This window comes from Canis aureus, chromosome 14 (genome assembly GCF_053574225.1).
Source record: "Canis aureus isolate CA01 chromosome 14, VMU_Caureus_v.1.0, whole genome shotgun sequence".
Lineage (NCBI taxonomy): Eukaryota > Metazoa > Chordata > Mammalia > Carnivora > Canidae > Canis > Canis aureus.
This window is the reverse complement of record NC_135624.1, coordinates 46,384,810-46,406,654: the sequence shown is the minus strand read 5'-3', so window position 1 is coordinate 46,406,654 and position 21,845 is coordinate 46,384,810. Positions and strand designations below refer to the sequence as shown.

The 21,845-nt window shown below is 42.3% G+C and overlaps 1 protein-coding gene across 2 annotated transcripts in view; it reads left to right on the top strand.

Moving 5' to 3' along the window:
• The first annotated feature begins 9,535 nt into the window (after nucleotides 1-9,535).
• Nucleotides 9,536-21,845, top strand: part of GABRA4 (gamma-aminobutyric acid type A receptor subunit alpha4) — a 218,039-nt gene continuing 205,729 nt past the window's right edge. For both annotated transcript variants that reach the window (XM_077847917.1, XM_077847916.1), the window contains exons 1-2: nucleotides 9,536-9,783; nucleotides 10,123-10,241. In XM_077847917.1, coding sequence (XP_077704043.1) covers nucleotides 9,698-9,783; nucleotides 10,123-10,241 — 205 coding nt within the window. In that variant the 5' untranslated portion in view covers nucleotides 9,536-9,697. The remainder of the gene's footprint in view (nucleotides 9,784-10,122; nucleotides 10,242-21,845) is intronic.

Genomic DNA, 21,845 nt, shown 5'->3' with positions numbered 1-21,845 from the left:
CCATACCTCCCCACCTCCTCTTCCTCAACCCTTTGTTTCTCAGAGTCAGGAGTCTCTCATGGTTTACTCCCTCTCTAAATTTTCCCACTCAATTCCCCTCCTTTCCCTTATAATCCCTTTCATTATCTCTTTTATTCCCCGTATGAGTGAAACCATATGATGATTGTCCTTCTCCGATTGACTTACTTCACTCAGCATAACACCCTCCAGTTCCAAACACATCGAAGCAAATGGTGGGTATCCATCCTTTCTAATGGGTGAGTAATATTCCACTGTCTATATAGACCAATCTTCTTGTTATACTATATGTTGGCAAATTGAACTTCAATAAAAACAAATGAAAAAAAATTTAAAAAATAAAAAACAATAGTATCAAATGGTTCCTTTTGGAAATTGTGCTGAAACCACAAATTTGCTACATTTTTCAGCATTCATGGAAATTTAAAATCTTACTGGATGGTGATTTCTTCACCAAGAATCACATTTGTTTGTTTGTTTGTTTGTTTGTTTTCACAGCAGGAGTGTTTTTGCATGTGGAACAATAACCCTGGGAACCACAAAGCCAGGTTGTGTTGGGCCTCAGCCCAGCCCCCCTTAGCTTACACCCTCTCTAGTTGGGTGACTGGCTGTGTCGGCTCCCTGTCCTCCCGGCACCCACTATTTATATTTATGCCTTAGCAGAAATTACAAATCGCTACATGCCAGAGACCTGTGGAAATGCCAAAACTATGAAACTATAAATGTTAAGACTGCAAATGCCAAAAGCATTTTTCCCCTTAGAAGTCTAATTTCTAAAGCTGAAAAAAACTGGATGATATGGCATCAAGTACACATTCCCACTGGTTCTGGATTTTAGCCAACATATCTTATTAAAAATATATTCCAAGAGACTGTGTCATCTGTTTTTATAATGGTGTCACATGGCTTTCGAGAAGGCGGTTAAAAAAACAAGGTGTGTTCGGAGCATCTCAAAAACCTCCTCCTCAGCCCTAGAGTGTATCTCATAATAGCGAAACAATCCAGAAATCATATCCAAGAGTCTGCAAGTATTGTCAAAAGTATTAATAATGCTGCCATGTTGCTCATTGTATTCATAACCTTGGCATGCAGGCCTTGTTATTTTTTAGGGTAAATTCCTAAGCCTACTGGCACAATATTCAAGCCACTTAAAAAAATTTAAACGTATTGCCCGATAGCATAATTAGTGATTTCCTAACTTGCCTGTAAATATATGTAGGCTGGGTCAAGGATGGAAGTCAGAGTCATAAAAAGGCTTTTAATTTTTAGACTTCAAGTCCATTCCCTGGAAAGAAGTTTTCTCCCAAGAGAAGTTGAGGATTGGCCGGTAGGATAAAAATCTTTAGGTTGGAGAATCTGGAGACAGACTCAAATCCTGAATCTGGTAGTCATTAATTGCAGAAACTTGGGAAAGTCATATACTCTGTTTGAGCCCCAGTCTCACACCTAAAATTACGTGGTGGAACCAGACGACTTCCCCGGTTCTATTTCGGCTTTGCAATTCTATGATGGAAGTGGGAGATTCAAAAGGTCAATACGGACATTTACTTTCTCTGAAATCTAACTCTGTTCCTCACTTTACTGTCTGTTAAGCTTGAAATGTCAGGGGTGTCCTTCAGTTTCAATTTCCTAAATAACAATGAATTTCCTGGATTAATTCCTTACGTAAATATAAATTAATAAACGCTCAGGACTTGGGTCTTGCAAGGATGCATAAGGCCCCATCTCCACCCTGCAGAAACGCAGCCGGGCATGAAAAGAAACCATTGCACAAATGGCCAGCAGGCAGGGTTGGATAAGCAGAGTCCTGGGGTCAGGAGAGCACGGAGAGACTTCTCAAGCAAGGTGCCACTGAAGCTGAAATTTTAAAGATATATAAATGTTTGCCAGGTAGATAAAATGGAAAAGGCAATTTCTTTGACAGGTGGCACATGAATATACATGGATGCCTGAAAGATTTAGTAAGTACAGAAAAAATGGTTACATCTCATATATCACTGGAAGGAAAAATTGCATTGTCTTCTTCTGTCATAAAGCGAATTCATGTGATTTGAAAGTCTTCTGCTACTCACAAGGCCTTCTTACCAGACATTCAACTTTTCACTGTTGTAACTTGTTTCCAAAATAACTTTTTTTTGATGATGCACTCTTAGGGTAGGGAAAGTCTCAAATCTTTCTTTGGTCTTTACCCTCATGCATTTTTAATATTAATCAATATTACTGAGGTCCTTTTCTCTATTCTTAAATATGATACTCGGTTCCTTTAACTCTCTTTTAAAATTATGTGTAATGCCACTCCACGCAGTAGCCACCAGATGGTAATGAAGAGCAGTCTGGCTTCATAGTCTTCTGAGGACCGAGTATATTACCCTCGTGTCCCGTTAAGGCTCTGTAGGTTTGTATGGGAAAGTTAGAGCCAAACACTGTGTTGGTTTGATAGCAGGCCACGAAAAGTCTGGGACATCTTGTCAATTTACTTTGTGTGAACCTGATTGGTGTGTTAAGTTCTGTACTGAGGATTTTAAAATACTAAAAAAGACATGTGAGTACATTATACGCTTTTCTTTAAAGGTTTTTGTTATTTAAAGAATTTGAAAGACCAGAATATTTGTGTCTAGAATGATTAGTGAAGATAAGTATATTTTTAGGTTTACTTTTTGTTCCTGTTTATTAATATATTTGAAGTAGGAATCTCTTCATCTCATTTGTAAAAATATTGATAAAATTGAAATATCCCATTCAAATATATGTGATAAGATTACATAAAATACAATGCATCTCACATCTTTGCTAAGTATGTTAATTCACTATTGATTTTCCCAAGCTTATAAAACAAATGGTGATATTTCTTCAAAGGGTTAGGCTTTTTTTTTTTTAAAGAGTTTAAAAGTGTTTTATTTGAATAATTTTACTGCACATGATTTGTTTAATTTTTTGCTATGCTGTTTGTATTCTCCAACATTTCTATAATGAGCACGGCATTATTTGGTTGATTAAAAAGTCAAAACAATAAGATCTAAATACAAGGATTAATTTAGAACCCAAATTCTGGCTCATGTATGTTCAACATTTATAAATGCTCACATGTCATGAGTCTTTACTGTGTCACAAAAGTCTAAAAAGCATCCTAAAAGCAACAGTGACAGTAAGTTGTAACCAAAGATTCAAGATTCTATTATAATTTCATACCACTTTTTTTTTTTTTCAGAAGAACTTGGTGGTATTTAAAAGGCAAGAAAATTTTTAACTTGTTAAATGGGCAGAATCATTAGATTTTTCTATATCCAAAATATTTAGGAAAAATTTAGTCTTGTGTTCTCCTCCCACTTGTGTTAGGTTAGGGTTCTCCGGAGAAACACAACTAATGGTGTTGAGTTGGGGTGGGATTTATTCGTTCGTTTATTTTGGCTTATGCAATATGGAGGCTGATAGTCCCAGATCGATAGGGCAAGACAGCCAGCTGGGAACTAGAATGAGTTATGGTTTGAGTCTGAAGGTAGTTTGCTGGTCAAATTCCCTCTTCCCATGGGGAGGTCAGTCTTTTTTCTATTAAGGCCTTCAACTGATCGGGTGAGGACCCTCCATGGTATGGAAGGTAATCTACTTTATTGAAAGTCTGATTTAAATGTTGACCTCATTGAAAAGACACTGTCACAGAAGCATCTAGAATAATGTTTGGCTGAATATCTGCGTAAAGTGGCCAAACAAGTTGACACATAAGATGAACCATCATACCACTCTTATAAAATGGTATTTGATTTTTATATGAGGTATTTCAGGCGTACTGGAAAGTATAGATAATAGCGAGTCTCCAAAGATGGCCACCCAACAACCATGTCTCCCAGCAATATCATCTTTGTGTATCTCCTCTGCACAGATCTGGTTTGTTCCTATCTTGATTTGACCAGTAGAATACAGTAGTGGTGGCACTCTATAACTCCCAAGGCTTATTTTTAAGAAGTCTTACAGCTTCAATCTAATTCTTGAAATGTTTGTTTTGGAGAAGCCAGCTTCATGTTGTCAGGAATCCAAGATAATTAAGTGGGAGGCCAGAGAAAGAAACAGAAAGAGAGAGAGAGATCCAGCCAAGCTTCCAAATGTTCCAGATGTCCCAGCGAAGGTGCCAGTCATATGAAGCAATAAGCTCTCTTCAATGGCCAGCTCAGTCAAACTTTCAGATGACGACAGTGCCAGCCACCATCTAACTGCAACAGGATGAGGTTCTCTAGGGAGAATCACCAGATGAGTCTGGTCAAACCATGAACACTAAGAGATCACCATAAATTGCTGTTTTAAGCCAGCAAGATCTTTTTTTAAGATTTTATTTATTTATTCATGAGGGAGGCAGAGACATAGGCAGAAGGAGAAGCAGGCTCTCTGTGGGGAGCCCGATGTGGGACTCGATCCCAGGACCCCAGGATCATGACCTGAGCCAAAGACAGATGTTCTACCACTGAGCCACCCAGGTGCCCCAAGCCAGCAGGTTTTGTAATAGTTTGTTATACAGCAATAGAGGAACAAAAGCGTTAAAAAAAAAAGAAAGCAATATGATGAACACCCAAGTCCCTACCATCAGAATCATTAATATTTAAGATTTTGGCATATTTGCTTCATTACTTAAATAATTGAAGTAGCCAATTTCCTTTCCCTGTTTCATTCCTCTTTCTTCCCCTCCAGCAATGCCCATTACCTTTAATTTGATGTTTATTTTTCCATGTGGGTTACATATCGCTACATATATACCCATAAGCAACGTACATTATTTTTAATGTTTTAAATTTTGTGTGGATGATATTTTACTGAAGGTATTATTCTGCACTTGCTTATTTCATTTATCTAACATTCTTGACATATGCCTGATTTGCTTAATTTTAATTACCTTGTAGTACTCCATTCTTATCACAGTGCACAGTATCCATTTCCCTGTTAAAGGACATTTGCTTCATTGCTATTTTCCACTATTAAAACGATATATTATTTTTCAGTCGCTCCCTTGCAAATTTGTTTGAGAGTTTCTATGGGCTTGAAATGGCTTGATCATAGGGCATAATCATGTTCAATTTTAAATATTGCCAAAGGACTTACCAAGTTAGTTGTATTAGTCCTGTATCACCCTTGAAATAAAACAACATAGATAGAGAAAGATAAATACTGTGTGAACTTACTGATATGTGAAATCTAAAAAAGTTAAAGTCATAGAAACAGAATAGTTGCCAGGGGCTGAAGGTGGGGGAAATGGGTTGATGTTGGCCAGTGGGTATAAAGCTTCCATCTTTTATGAGATGAACAAGTTCTAGGGATCTAAAGTATAGCATGGTGACTATAGTTAACAATTCTGTATTGTGTGCTTGAAATTTGCTAAGACAGTAGATCTTAAATGTTTTCACCAACTATACCAAAAAAAAGTAACTATGTGAGGTGATGGACGTATTAATTAACATTATTGTGGTGATCATTTCAGAATATATGTATATATCAAATAAAACAACAACAAAATTTTCATTTTATCCAAGTAGTTCTCCAGGGAAATTTTTTGGTCCATCATGAACAAATTACTTAAGATACTTAAGCTTCAGTTTATTTATAAGAAAAGAAAAAGAATATTTAACCATAAATATTTTTTCTGAAGATTTAAGTGAAATTAGCTATTGATAAGGGATAATTGCTATTATTATAATAAAGATTATTATCACCATCATTATTACTGTTGATATAAGCATGTCAAGCATGCCTTTATGGCTTAATGAATTTTAAAGCTCATTATATGTATGTTACTTTAATTTTTTTTAAAAGATTTTATTTATTTATTCATGAGAGACACACATGCACACACACAGAGAGGCAGAGACACAGGCAGAAGGAGAAGCAGGCTCCACGCAGGGAGCCTGATGTGGGACTGGATCCTGGGTCTCCAGGATCACACCGTGGGCTGGAGGCGGCGCTAAACCGCTGCGCCACGGGGGCTACCCTTTAATTTTGTTTTAAATACAGTTGAAGGAAGATCACTACGGTTGTTCACTAAATTGTGTCCCCTCCCTCAACCAAAATCTTAAGTTGAAGTCATACCCTCAGAGCCTCAGAAAGTGATTGTATTTGGAAATAGGGATTTTTTAAAAGGTCATTAAGTTAAAATGAGGTTTTTAGGGTGAACTCTGAGCCAACAGGACTGGTGTCCTTATAAGGAAACTTGACCACCAACATGCATGCATGCAGAGAAAAGACCATGAGAAGACTCAGGGAGACAATGGCCATCGATAAGTCTAGGAGACAGGATTCAGAAAAAGCAACCCAGCTGACCCCTTGGTCCTGGACATCTAGACTCCGGCATGAGAAAATTAATATAGGATGTTTAAGGAAAACAAAAATCATAAGACAGACACTTGGAACAAATTTAACAACAGTTAAATTTGGGGCACTATTGGTAACCCGGGACTTTCCCTTCCTAATCATTACTATTATATACTGAAAAAGATAAAAACCCCAAAAACAAAAAACCAGGAGCACCTGTCACTTGATTGTAGTATTTTCTTTCAGAAACGTTGAAAATACACACACAAACACATATACAATTAAGAGAAATAATTAATAGAAACTAAGAAAAGCAAGCTGAATTCTTTCAAATTCATTTTATTACCACCCCAAATTTTTGGGTACCAGGCTAGCTGGATGTTTGGTAAATTGACAATAAATGGAGCTGAGTGCCTTTAGTGGAGACTCAAGATCTACCTAATAGTCTACGGAAGCTGGCAATGGATAGGGTCATCAAACGGGATAGAAATGTTTGGTACCGAATAGTTACAAATATTTTTCACCTGTTTGATTGATTCTTCTATTTTATATGTCACTTTTTATATTAAAACATTAGTCTGTACTATAGTTGTCCATAGCCTTTGAAAATCTGATGAAAGTTAATGAAAAGCCTCACAGAAAAATGCACATCGTTACCTGAATATAAAATTTTGTATGGACTTTTAGGGCATTTCATAGGCCCATGGACTTGGAAGTGCACATCCTATGGCTTCAGCACTAGGGCAATCTATATTATTCTCATCCCACCATATCAGAGATAAGCCTTTAAGATAAACTTATAATATGTGGCTGGCTTAACATAATGATATTTGGGGGTTGTGCACTTGAACCCACTTCGAATTCTGTAAAACTTAGCAATAAAAGACATTTATTAACTTTAAATAAGGAAGCTATAGTTATACTTTTAACACTTTTGTATTTCTGCACAGTTATATAGAGACAATCATAAGAATTCACTCACAATCTGAGTCATAATGGGTGGAAGTCTATATAAAAAGTAATAGCATATTTAAAGATATTTGTAACTTTTTACGGTAAGTTGTTTTTTAATGTTGCAGTTATTTTAAATTCAGAGTGACAAAAATACACTTTTTAAAGATTTCAGACAGTAACACTTAACATATAACTTCAAGTAATATAAAAGAGCATAAATGAGAAGCTGTGACATAAAATAAAATGATATATCTCTACTATTATCTTCAGTTGACCTTAAAAACCATACATCAGTTAACAAAACTATAATTGGAAGTAGCTACACTGAAGGGATGAATCTTCTTTTTATACCTTGGGAGGTATTAGTTTCACATTTTTAAAATTAGAATTTTAAAAATAATTTATCTTTAACAATACAAAATCTTTTCCCCAAAGCCATGATCTTGTCTTTAAAAAAAATATTATATATATATATATATATGCAGGCAGCCCAGGTGGCTCAGCGGTTTAGCGCTGCCTTTGGCCCGGGGTGATCCTGGATTGAGTCCCACGTGGGGCTCCCTGCATGGAGCCTGCTTCTCCCTCTGCCTGTGTCTCTGCCTCTCTCTGTGTGTCTCTCAGGAATAAATAAAAAAATCTTTAAAAAAATATTATATGTGTATATATGTATTTAATGGATATTATAAGAAAAAAATAGAAAATTCTGATTTAGGTTCTAGAAAGTATAGAAAAGCGTTAAGATTGGAGAACGATATAATGTGATATAATAATAATAAGATGTATTATCAGCTTTTCTGTGGAGAATCTATGGAAACAAATTATGCTTTCATGACATATATGGGAGTACACTAATATTTCCATTTTTCCCCCCAAGAGAGTAAGCTTGAATTTCATCCAAATTAATTAGGATGGATCTGAGAGCAAGCAATTCATTAATTTGTTTAATTGTTCTTTCAATAAATATTTATTATCCTTGTACTATGTGCCATGGACTGTAATAAGAGAAAAAATAAATACAGATAAATAATAATTACCGGGCCCAGACCCTGAGGGACTCTTTTAGAGAAGAATGATACCTATGGAATTTGCACGAAGTATGGGAAGCCACCCAGTGTCATGGGAGCTCACCGCAGGGCTATCAGCACGCTCGCCTTCAGCAAGGCCTCCCCTTTGCAAAGAAGATGTTAATCCGGATCTTGAAACAAACCAAAGTAAACGGAGAAAACCGTAAAATTCCCTTGGCCTGTTTTCCTATCCGGTCAGCCCGCCAGTCATCAAAATCGGAACAAGGTTCTAAGCAGAATGGAACTCTTGGTGGTGACAGGTTCCACCAGGGAACCAACTTTTTGGAAATCACGCGGGTCACGGGGCCCCCGCGCGCGGCCTTCCACGTGCATCAGTCTCCCCGTGGAAGGCCCCGTCCCCCGAGCCCACGAGCAGCGCAGCGGAAGGTCCGCGGGGAGGGCTCCTCTGGGGTCGCCCCGCACTCAGGAGGCGGCGCTTCCCGTGCCCTTGGGGTCGCGGCGAACCAGGGGCTTCCCTCCGGGCTCACTGGTCTCCCCCGCGCCGCGCCCGCCCCCTCCTCCCCACGCAGCGCTCAGCCCGGGGCGCCGGGGCCGCAGGTGCGCGCGGGCGGGGCCGCGACGGCGGGAACCAGCGAGGCACCTCCGCACCCGCAGCTCGGCGCGGGCCCCGCCCCGGGAGGGCCCCCCCACCCCCCGAAGGTCGCGGCGCCCGTCCCCCGCCCCCCCGCCCCCGGGACGGGTCCCGAGCAGGTCCTGGGCGCTTCCCCGGGGGCACCCGCGCCCCAGCGGGAGGAGCGGGACCCGGGGGGGGGGGTCAGTACCTGGTCCCCGAGGTCGCCCGTCCCCCGCCCCCGGGGACGGGTCCGAAGCAGGTCCTGGGAGCTTCCCCGGGGGGACCCGCAACCCAACGGGAGGAGCGGGGGGTGGTACCCGGCCCCCGGGGTCGCCCGACCCCGCCCGGGCGCTTCCCCCGAGGCACGGGCGCCCCGGCGGGAGGAGCTGGCCCGGGAGGAGCGGGCCGGGCTGCGCGGGGGGCGGGGCGGGCGCGGGGCGCGGGGCGCGGGGGGCGGGGCCGGCCCGCGGGGCAGGTGGGCGAGCGGCGGCGCGGGCCGCGGGGACCCGGAGGCGCGGGGAGCGGGCGGGGGAGCGGGCGGGGGGAGCCGCGCGGAGCGGCCGTCGGGAGCTCGGCGGGGAGCGGGGGGCGCGCGGCGGCAGGACCCGCCTCCCCCGGCCGCGTGCACACCCGCGCCCACCGCGGCTCGGGCCGGCTGAGCGCGGGCGAGTGTGAGCGCGGGCGAGTGTGAGCGCGAGTGTGCGCACGCCGCGGAGCCTCTGCCCTCGCCTCGCACCCCGCTCGGGGCCTCCGCGGAGCCCGGAACGTGGGCAGGCTGGAAGTATGGCATGCTGCGAACATGGTCTCTGCCAGCAGGGTCCCCGCGATCGCCGCGTGCTGCCGGGTGGGCTTCGCGCTCCTGCCCGTCCTGTGCCTGGCGGCCTGGTGAGTCCCCCCGCCCCGAGGGCGCCCGGCCCTGCGCTCTCCGCCCTCCGCGCCGCGGGGGCCGCCGCCGGGCTGCGACCGCGTAGACGCCGACCGCCGAGGGGTGCCCTGCCCGGTGCCCCCCGCCCCCCGCGCCCCCGCCCCCGCCCGCGCCGCCCCCTGCGGCGCCGCGCACCCTCCGCCGGGGAGACAAACCCGTTTCCACCTGTTAGGTGACCCGTTCCTAAAACGACCCCTTTCGCCTGTTTTTTTTGTTTTGTTTTGTTTTTTGTTTTTTTTTTGTTGGTTTGTGTTTTTTTTTTTTTTTTTGCGTTTTTTTTTTTTTTCTTGCGTGTGCAGTTTAAACGAATCACCAGAACAGAACCAAAAGGAGGAGAAATTATGCCCGGAGAATTTTACCCGCATCCTGGACAGCTTGCTCGATGGTTATGACAACAGGCTGCGCCCTGGATTTGGGGGTAGGCGCGACCGCGGACGCCGCGTGTGTCCTGTCCGTCCCTCGCGCCGCCCGCCTGTCCGTGTGTCTGCGGGACCGCCGTTACGCGGGCCTCGGGTGGAGCCCTGCCAGCCCTCGCTGCCCGCCCCCCCCCCCGCCCCCGCGACCTCCGCCAGGGCCGCCCCCACCCGCCCCTCCCGGGCCCCGCTGCCTCGGGGGAGGGGGAGGGGGAGGCTCAAAACCGCGACCCCGGGCGGGCTGCCCAGCTGCTGCGCCCCCAGAAAGGGCTTCCCTGCCCCCGCCGCCTTGCCCCGCGCAGGTTGCACTTGAGGCGACTGATCCCAAGTCCCCTGTCCTCCCACGTGGCACCTGTCCCTCTGCCAGAACCCCGCCGCCCTGCTCTACCTAGGACGGGAAACTGGGGCACGAGCTGCAGGCTCTGCTGGGGAGCCCAGGCCTTCCCTGCTCTCTTCCACCGTGGGGTGGATTCTCACTTTTTGGGGGGACGTGGCATTGACTCCCCTCCTAAGACTTTGAAGTCCGAGGTGTTTTCAGCTTTATTTCTTCCCTAACTATTTATAGTGACTCTAGCAGAGGCGCATCCATTCACCGTCCTGTTGTTCTTTTTCATGTTCGTGTTCCCTTTGCTTATATAAGGAGCATTTGTGTGGCAAGCCTTGTGCTAGGCACCGTGTCCCCAGATCCTCCACATAGGGTTCTTAGCCTCAAACCCCCGGCTCAGTCCAATGGAGAGGGAACCCGTGACTTCATCCCGAGTGTCAGCTCAGGTCTGCTGACCACCTTCTGGTCCCTTCTCTCTAACTACACTGAACTAGTTATCTACTGGGAAAGGAGTTGAACAAGACGGGCTCTATCTTAAAAGAGCCTCCAGTAGTAGTTGCAACAGTATAACCACTAATATTGTATTTATGTATTTGAGTTTTCATAGAGGGGAGGCATTTCATAAGGCATTACTGAGAGTAAGCTCTCACTACCCCCATTTTACAGATGAAGAGATTGAGGCTTGGGAAGTTAAGTAACCAGTTCAAGTTCACAGTCGGTAAGTGGCATGGGCAGGATGTGACCCCAGGTCAGGGTGTCCATTTAAGAGACAAACTCCTGAAGATCGAGAGGGTATCGGATGCTGTGTGGCGAGCATCTCAGGACAGGAGGTGCACAGGGAACAGGAGGCTTCCTGTTGAGACTGTATAGGAGATGGGATGAGGAGGGAAAGGAAGAAATAAAAGGCAGCAGGGACATCCCCACGAAAGAGAGGGTTACAGGGTCTCAGGTCTGAAAGAATGGTCAGAAATAAACGAGAATTGGAGAGAGTGGAGCTGGACGGTTTTTCGGAGCCTGATTAGTCTGGTTCTTCTCATTTAACAAATGAGGACACCGAAGATTAGAAATGGAAAGTGATTTATACAGGGACACATAACATATTAATGGTTGGCTGAAATCGGGTCTTCGGATCCCAAACTTCTTTCTGGATTTTACTGAGGAGGTTATAGGCGGCCATTGAGGATATTAATTGAGTTTTTGTGTGTTGACGGTGATAAATATGGATGAGAAGGATGAAAAGATTCTCCTAGTTCTTCTCACATTGCCTCTCCAGCAGTAGGATGCTCAGCACTGCATTTGCCTTCATGCAAATCTGAAAAGAAGCTTCCTTGCAGAAGTGAATCATTTGTCAATGCACGATCTCTCACAAGTGACTGGGAAATTATCACTTTATATCCAAAAAAGAATCTTGTGGAGAATATTTCAGATGATGTGATAGCGTCGAAGACTCTATTATATCAATAAAAGAGAATTTATCTGCCCATCAGGGTTTTAAACGTGACATTTTAAGTAAGGGGGGAAAAATAACAAATATCGAATCACATGAGTTTCAATATTTATTAGAGAATTGATGGACCTGAACATAAATTAAAGTGAAAAGTCATAACTGAAATGATACGGATTTATTATTAAATGGCGAAAGTTAAGATAGCATCCTGTCCCATTGGTTATAAATACAAATATAACTCAAAAAGGAGGACTCCACTGTAGATGCATCCTTTTTACCCACTACCCTTTCCCATAATACTATATAGACAATAAAATGAATGGGATCAATCTGTGTAAGCCACTACTAGATTTTGGCTAGCTGCAGTAGTGCTGAAGTGTCTCCAGGGCATTATTAGTCATCTTACCTGTCACCACGAAGTGATCTGCACTACCCACCTGCAGATACTTTGATGGTTTTATGGGAAGGGCTGAATTCACCTGACTTTAAGTGTGAGCAGTTGATTAATCATTAAACATTTACTCTATCGCACGGGTTTTTTTTTTTTTTCTTACTCATAAATATTTGTGGTACATGCGATTTTTTAGAAATGGGCCATTTTCTGTAAATGCATAGCACACCAAAGTGACAAGGGAATAGTAATTCTCACCTGCGGAAACCGTGTAATCTGTTTACAGGATAAGTGAACATCACTGAAAATAATGAGAAAACTCATTCTTAGCACAGACTTTGGATACCGTAAGTTTGGTCCCTTCTCTGACACTTCAACACTTTGTGGAAAGTTTGGCATTTTAAAAATAAAATGAAAACAATTCGGATTTTGACCAGTGTGCTATAAATACAGATTTACTTCCTGGTTCCTTTAATCCTACCTCTGCTCTTTGTAGAGCATTTACTTTATATCTGTTTATACAACTTAGCTGTGTTCCATTTAAAATAAAGCTAAAAGCAAAGATTTGAATTGAAATTGGATGGTTTGTGATTGCTCAGTAGGCCGGCAGGGGTTGGAATAGATTTGGAAACTAAATTACATATTTTTAACTCAGCAGCACAGCTTGCAACAGGGAAGTAAAAGGAACTGAAATGATTCTCTTCTTTTCATCCCTCCAGGGTCTCCTCTCCCTTGTCTCCCACGTTCTCCCATTGGAGAAGAAAAGGGGAAAAGGTGAGAAGAGAAGGAAGGAGGCACAGTGAGAGAAGCCAGATTGGGACTTCTGAAGGGGTATAGTTCTTTTGGCCTCTGACAAATCAATCTGCTGTCATCCTGAAGTAGCCCTCACCTGCTTAGAAGTGGCACACAGGTGAACCCTTCCACAAAGCAGCTAGGAAGTCCTTCCCCTGTGCTCTTAACCACTTGCGACACTGTTAAGGGGGTGCCGTCTTAAAAAAAAATGCATAGCTAAGGGATTAACCACCAGGAGATAGTTTAGGAATTACACAAACCCTCGTGCATTTCAATCTTCTGAGGCTTCTGATCTGGAATAGTAAATACTTCAACAAGAGATCATTGCCTTAGAACATCTTCCACAACCTCTCTGAGATGGGAACAGAGCATGAGGTCAGTTTTGCAAGGTTGCTCGCCAGCATGGTGGGGCTTCACACTGGTGAAGCTTGGAAACCTCTATAGTTTGGAAACCGTTTGGCATAAAATGCTTAATAAGATTGTCATAACGACACAATGAGATCAGCAGGGTGGGCATCGTCAGTGTGTTAGAGGGGGCTGAGAGAAGTGCCAATGAATTGCTCAGAACCCTAAAACTACTAATAGGCCACTAACAGACTGGGGAGCTGCCGTGTTGCTACATCCACTTCCAAGGCTTTCTTCCGTCCTCCTGTTTACCAAGAGTGAAGTTTTCATTAACATTCTGGTTCTAAGTAGGTTATTAAAATAAGCAAAACTACGTTTCCCCCCAAAGGAGTGAAGCGAGAACTTTTATTCTAAAGCTTTAATAACATTTTAAAATGGAAAAGCAAATATAGAGAAGTGCATACACTTAGGTAAATTTGGAATAATTTTTCCCCACAAATAGAAATACTCTTGCAATGTTTTCAGATGATCTATATCCTAACCTAAAAATTAAATTAATGCACTAACCACATGCTAGCCATATTAATTGGAGGTCTACGGAGAATATATATATATATATAAATATATATATATTTAAATATATATATAATTTAAATATTACCTACTACTTTTGTAAATATGTAGGCAAAAGAACACTTCAAATCCACAGGGCAACAGAAAAATGAAACTTCATCTCTTTTGAATTTGTCATTCTCAATTTATGCATTCAGTTGTTGAACCGATAGATTTTGAGACCACCGTGTAGAAACCACAGGAACAATGTGAGGTTGTAAAGATATTATTCTAAATCAGACACAGGCAGGCCCTTGTGAACTTCATAGCTAAGCAGTACAGAGGGAGAAAAATAACAGAGAAACAAGGAAGATATGAAAGATGATGCTATGGAACAATCTAGTAGCATGATAAGACAGAGAATTAATTGGGTAAAGGGCCTGTCTCAGATACAGTGGGGAAGAAAGTCTTTTAAGTTGAGCCCTAAAGGTGACAGATATGGAAAAGGCAAGCAAAAGTTGTTCTCAGGCAAGGAAAAAAGAAAAAAAAAGAAAAAGCAAGTGTAAGGATTCTAAGACAGATGATAAGTTAGTGTGATTCAGACTGTGAAGGGAGCCTGGTGAAGGGAGTTGCGGGAAGCTGGTAAGAAAGCCAGAGGAACGATCTCACAGGACTGGCTTGTTGTGGTAAGAAGAGGCCAGATCATGCGAGGCCTTTGTACAAGAGTTTAGATCCTTCTTTTTTTTTTTTTTTCTAAAGATTTTATTTATTTATTCATTAGAGACACAGAGAGAGGCAGAGACACAGGCAGAGGGAGAAGCAGGCTCCATGCAGGGAGCCCGGTGTGGGACCCGATCCTGGGACTCCAGGATCACGCCCTGAGCCAAAGGCAGAGGCTCAACCGCTGAGCCACCCAGGCGTCCCTAGATCCTTCTTTTAGTGAACCTGGAAGCCACTGGAGTTGTGTAGGTGGAGGCAATGACTTGGGGTGACTCAGATGGTAACATGATCCCTCTGGCAACTGCATAATAAGAAAGACTTAGATACAGACCTTGGGCAGTATTGGAAATGAAGAGACCAACGAGGAAGGGTTTTTTGTTGTTGTTGTTGTTAGGAGGGGGTGGTTCTCTTCATTAAGTCAAGGATGGCTTGGTGTAAAGGTAATAAATGTAATAAAGAGAGATTTAGGTGGAAAAATTGAGATATATTTTGGAGGTATAATTCAACAAATAACTGGTGATGGATTTCATATGGGTGGTAAAGGAAAAGGAGAAGTAAAAAATGACTCCTGGGTTTTTATTTTGAGAAAATGAGTAGAGGATGGTGCTATTTAAATTAGGGAAGGGAGAAGAGACATGGGGGTGAAATCACGAAATCATGTGCAGGTGTGTTAAGCTCAGAATACATAGGCAGAGTCCTAGTGGTTGTACATGTTTGGATATCGGACAAGAGTTTTGTCTGGAGATCTACAAGAGGGTCACCAGCATATGGTGCTATGAGAACAGGTGCCTAGAGGAGAGTGGTAAGAGGGCAAAGAGTCCAGAACCAAGCCTCAAGGAGCATTAACAATTGAGGAAGGGCAGAAAATGTAGTTTTGTCAGAGGATGAAAAAGAGTAGACTGTATTGGTGGGCACTCAGTGAGCGTGAAGTTCTAGAAGTCAAGAAGAATGTCTTAGGAAGGAGGGATGAGAAGCCCCTGAAATTCTTCTAAGATTAAATTAGATAGGGCTGGCAGCATGAGATGTTTCATTCCATTCACTTTTCATCAACTATTTATTAATCCTGTACCATGTGCCCGGCACTGCTCTAGGATGGCACCGGGGATGCATGAGTAGCCACAAGAGATGCAGTTCCCTGCCTTCGTGAGCTGATAATGTAGTGAAAGAGACAGAAAATGAGCAACAGAAATAAGTAAAATATAGAGTATCAGAAGCCGATACCTGCGATGGAGTAAGATAAAGCCGGGGAGGAATTGCGGTGTTACTGAAAGTAGTAGAGAAACTTCAATGAGAAGGTGATATTTTGAGCAATGATCCTAAGTAGGTAAAAGTAGAAGCCACGTTTGGGTTCGAAAGAATTGTATGTGCAAAAGTGCTAAGCGTGGAAGTCTGTGTGTGTACAGTAGAGTCTAACAGAACTGAAGAGTGAGAAGGGGTTGGCGTGATGTGAAGCTGAGGTTGTGTAAAGCTGTTACTCCTGGTCCTATCACAAGTGATTGGGGGATTCCATCTGGGACAGACCCTGACCTGCCTAATTTTCTTTTTCTTTTTTCTTTTCTTTTCTTTTCTTTTTTTAAATAAAGATTGTATTTATTTATTCATGAGAGACACAGAGGGAGGCAGACACAGGCGGAGGGAGAAGCAGGCTCCCCATGGGGAGCCCGATGGGGGACTCGATCCTGGGGCCCTGGGAGCACAACCTGAGCCAAATGCAGACGTTCAACTGCTGAGCCACCTGGGTGCCCCTAATTTTCAAAGACTCACCTTGGTTGCTGTAGTGACGCATGCAAATGCAGAGGGGTTTTCACAATTAAGGAGGCAAGCGGTGACGGATGTCTTGACCAAGCTGGTGGCACGAAGCTTGTAACGCTGGAGGACTGTGATCAGGTGCTGGCTGTGTTTCAAAGCTCTGCTCTGCTAATGACAGCTGGAAGGTGGAGCGAAGGGAAAAGGGAGGTGTCCGACTCCAAAGTGTTTGACTTGAACACCTAGAAAAATAGAGTTGCCACAGTGTTGGCAACACTGAAGCAGATGAGGGGTGGGGAGGAACAATTTGTACATGGATGTGCTGAGTTTGAGTTGCCTAAGGGACATTAAATGGAGATGGATCTGGAAAGCAGAGATGATTGTATGTCAATATATATGATATTTAAAGCCATAAGAGTACAGAGATCATCAGGAGATTAAAGATGATGGAGAGAGGTTCAGGAAGAGAGCTAGGAAGTCCCCTGCACTGAGAGGTGGGGGGAGAGGAAGAGTTTCTGGCCCAGGAGGACTGAGGAGTAGCCTTGGAAGTAGGAGGAAGCTCTCAGAGGGCTCATACTGGATGTTAAGTGAAAAAGAGGAGATGGGATTGATCATTTACTTCCTAGTGCTCCAGACAGATTAGGAAAGATAACATGGAACTGGTCACTGCATTTAGCAACACCCACCTCTTGGGTGCTTTTGACAAGAGCAGCTTCAGTAGCATGCTGGGTCTGGGAGTCTGACAGGGTGGGGGGGGGTGGGGGGAGGAGGAGTCTCTGGACATTTGACAGGGGAGCAGAGAAACGGGCTGGTAAAGGGAAGGGAAGGAGCAGTGGGATCCAGACAGCTTCTTCAAAAATGGGTGAAATTAAGTTATTTTTTTAAAGTCCGTGTTAACAGTGCCATAGAGAGGGAAGATTGGTGGTATCGACAAAAGGAATTTTAGTGGATCCTGAGCCTGAAAACCAGGTTGTAACAGATGATAGAGTGGATAGAAAAGGAAGAATTAGAGGCCATGTGTATGGGTTTTGTTTTTTTCCCCCAGAAGTTCAGAATGTGAAAGGGAAGAGAAAGAGGGAAGGCTGCCTTCTTTTAAGATTAGAAATATCAGAATACATCCGTGTGCTACTGGAATAATCTAGTAAGGGGTAATTAATATCACAGAAGAGGGAAGGGGTAACGGAAAGGAAAATGCCCTTGAGAAGACTAAAGGCTGCAGAACCCAGAGCACAAATTTACTTTCTTATTTTCTCGGTTTAGCACCAAAGAGGTACCGCCGCTATTTATTTGCATTTTCTTTAGGGCGAGGATATTTGGTATTTCCCCAAATAGGCGCTGCACGATCTAGATATGGGCTACTCGTAACCTTATGGATATTCAGATGAGATTTCGCTGGGTTGTTAGTTTTCTTTAAGGTGAAAAATACATCAGCTTGCCTCATATTCCCGTCTAGGCCTTTTTATTGTATTTATTTTTGAAAGCCTCTTGTGTGCAGGATTGGATTCTGAATTAACAATACTTGTTTAACAATTACTGTCATTATTGGTCTGCACATAACCTTCTTTTTATCCACCCACCCATCTATTCATTCATCCCTTGTAACGTCATCACAGTTCAATATTAAACTGCACGACAGTGACAACTTTTATCCTGCTGGGTGGTCTCCCTCAGCCTCTCTTCCTGTCTGCCCTGCCCACGTAACTACCATTCTGAGTCCTTCCTAAATTCTCTTAATAGTTTTTCTTTAAATATCATTTTAGCTCAACTTAAAAAAAAAATTAAATTACAAAAATGCAATGGTTTTGAGCATGTTATATATTAGCCTTTGGTGGCTTTTTTTTTTTCCCACTTAATTGTGTATTGCTAAGATTCATTCTTGCTGTTGCATATTGCTATAGATCATTCATTTGACGGCTGTGTGATATTTCCACTTCATAGGAACCAGTTTATTCATCTTCTCTGTTGGCAGTAGGCATTTTGCTTATTTCCAAGATTGTGTTGCTGTGAATATTCTGGCCCAAATTTCCTGCTGTAAATGTGCAAAAGTTTCTTTTGCATATATATCCAGGAACGGATTTTTCTGGATCTTAGTGTAAGTGGGAGTTTGACTTGATGAGATAATGCCAAACTGTTTTCTGTGGTGGTTTTACAAATTCAAACTCTCATTTACAATGAATATGAGATTCAGGATCCACAAAACCTTCAACTATATATATATATATATAAAATTGAATATATTATATATGTATATTGTTAAGTATATTATATATACTTTTGAATATATTATATATTATTGAGTATATCATATATTATTGAATACATGATATATAATTGAGTAGTTATATATTATTTATATTATATATATTTGAGCATATTATATATATTATTGAGCATATTATATATCATTGAATATGTTATATATTATTGAGTATATTATATATATCATTGAATATATGTATAGAACTTGAAATGGCATTTGATTGTGAAATAATTAGAATTTTCTGATTTCTAATGTGAACATCTTTTCAAACCTTTATTGCCTATAAGAATTTTCCTTCTGTGAATAGCATTTTCATCTTTTGCCCATATTTCATTTTTTTTAAACACTCTTCTTATTTATTTAAGTACTGTAATCATTTAAAAAGTTGACCTGGATTGGTAGGAGGATCAGAGGACATAGGAAGCACTAATCTTTGATGTTATCTAAGTAAAACTTGATAGCTTTCTTTTTCCTCTGTGATAGCAATAGATATCTCTTCTTTGTTTACTCTGCAGGAAGGCTAGTGTTTCTTTTTTTTGTTTTGTTTTTTTGGTGACAAAATTAGGTATTTCCTTAAGCATATCACTCAAGAATCCTTGTTGTTATTGTACCTCCTCACTACGTTAAGTCTCTTGATTTTTAGAAACACAACAGCAGTGTTTTGTATGATGTAGCTGGATGCGTGAATTTAGGTGGATAAGAAACCAGAAATACGTCCTCAAGTACGTAGCTGGGGACACAGTATGAACAAGGATGACACGTTACAGTATTAGCAAGACATCTAAGGTCTTTCTCCTGGTTTTACAGCAAATTGAACACTGTTATTGGAGAAGAAATTAAATCCTTATATCCTTAAGTTAGCAGTGAGTGGAAAATCATCTGATACATTGTAAATTGTTTTCCTACTTTCCACCCAAGTTAGATTCAGTACTAAGATGGGAATATTCCTCTGAATTTCATCTTGGCAGTCTTGGCTCTGTCTTTCAAAGACTATGGAAGATCACTTTGCTTTACAAAATGCCAAATACATTTTGGGGATTAAAAATGTTTCCCTATTACCCAAGAAGTAGGATTTTTAAAATAAAATATGTCTCTGATGTTACACAAATGCATATAACATTATGAGAAGTCCTTCCAAGCCCAAAATTATCTGGTTTCTATGTAATTATGCTCTTAGTAAGGTTGATTTGAACGTCCTAAACAGTAGCGTTAGAGGAAGCGTCTCTAAGAATTATTCTTAATTACATAGCGACCATTATTCATAGAAAACTGATTTATTGGAAACCTATTACATTTAAGGCCTGAGATTAGTTCTGGGAAAGGATACAAATATAAATAAGACACATTTTCTGCTTTAATCAGGAAATATTTTTAGCTTAACTGGTGTAACGGATGAATCCAAGTAATTTTTCTTTTGGGGAAGTTTTAAAATCACTAGTGAGATGATATTAAGAACACGAACACATACTTATTCACCACCTAGTATGTGCAAAGCACTATGCTAGTTGGGAACTTCAAAGAGGATTAAGATTCCATCTTTGCTGTTAAGGGATGAAAGACTCAAATAAGCTATAATAAGATAAGAGCAAAGGCATGGAAAGAACTGCAAGAACATAGCTCAGAAACCATGCATAAACAGAATTTAGGAAATTTAGATATGGTATGTTATGCAAGAGATAGGAAATTATATAAGCCATTAATTATTGGTTTATTATTTAGTGATACCATTAGCATAGTCAGGCGAGAATGTACTTGGGAGATCAGTACAAGGGGGTTATAATTCTGGCTCTGGCACATATTTAAATTCTGTGAGCTCAGTTTCCAGATCCAGAAAATTCTCATAATAATATCACCCTTGGAGGGTGTTGTGAGAGTTAAATGAAATAGTGTATGGAAAGACGCTGGTGTCCTGCCTGGCACATGGTAGGCCTTCATTAAATAGAATTATTATATCTCTGCTTATTGCTCTTTGGAAACAAAAACCCGTTCCCTATGAGCCAGCATGCCCTCTGTTCACACTCCATCCCCACTGTTGCATTCCTAGGGTAGGCCACTGTCATGTCTCCTAGGGTAGGCCACCATCATGTCTCCTAGCATAGGCCACCGTCATGTCTCCTAGGGTAGGCCACCGCCATGTCTCCTAGGGTAGGCCACTGTCATGTCTCCTAGGGTAGGCCACCATCATGTCTCCTAGTGTAGGCCACCACCATGTCTCCTAGGGTAGGCCACCATCATGTCTCCTAGCGTAGGCCACTGCCATGTCTCCTAGGGTAGGCCACCATCATGTCTCCTAGGGTAGGCCACCACCATGTCTCCTAGGGTAGGCCACCATCATGTCTCCTAGCGTAGGCCACTGCCATGTCTCCTAGAGTAGGCCACCGTCATGTCTCCTAGGGTAGGCCACCGCCATGCCTCCTAGGGTAGGCCACCATCATTTCTTTAGGCTAGTATGGTTGCCTCTTAGAAGAGACCTTCTGCTCCACTTGCCTCCCTATCATTTACTGGCCAGACAACTGCCAGAGTGATTTTATAAAAGACATAATTTAGATCACATAATTTCCTTACTTCAAACTCTTGATGGCTTTCCAATGATTAAGGGATAAAAATCAAACTTCCTCACAGCCTAAGGCAGAATTATACTGAATATCAAAGGAAGAGAACTTTTGGGAAAGAACAGAAGGTAATTCTTTCTTTTGTATCTCTCTATTCTTCTGCTTGGGCTGCCAAAACAAAATACCGCAGACAGAGTGGCTCACAGGATAGCGAGATCAAGGTGTGAGCAAGGCTTAGCTTCTTCCGAGTCCTCTCCCCTTTGCTCTGGGTGGGTATCTTCTCCGCCTTCACGTGGCCTTTCAACTGTGTGTTCCTGTGTCCTAATCTCCTCTTCTTTTAAGGGCACCAGTCACATTGGATTAGAGCCCATCCCAGTGACCTCATTTTAACGTGATTCCCTTTTTAAAAGACCCCAACTCCAAATACAGTCATGTTCTGAGGAACGGGGGGTTAGGACTTCAACATGTGAATTTGGGAA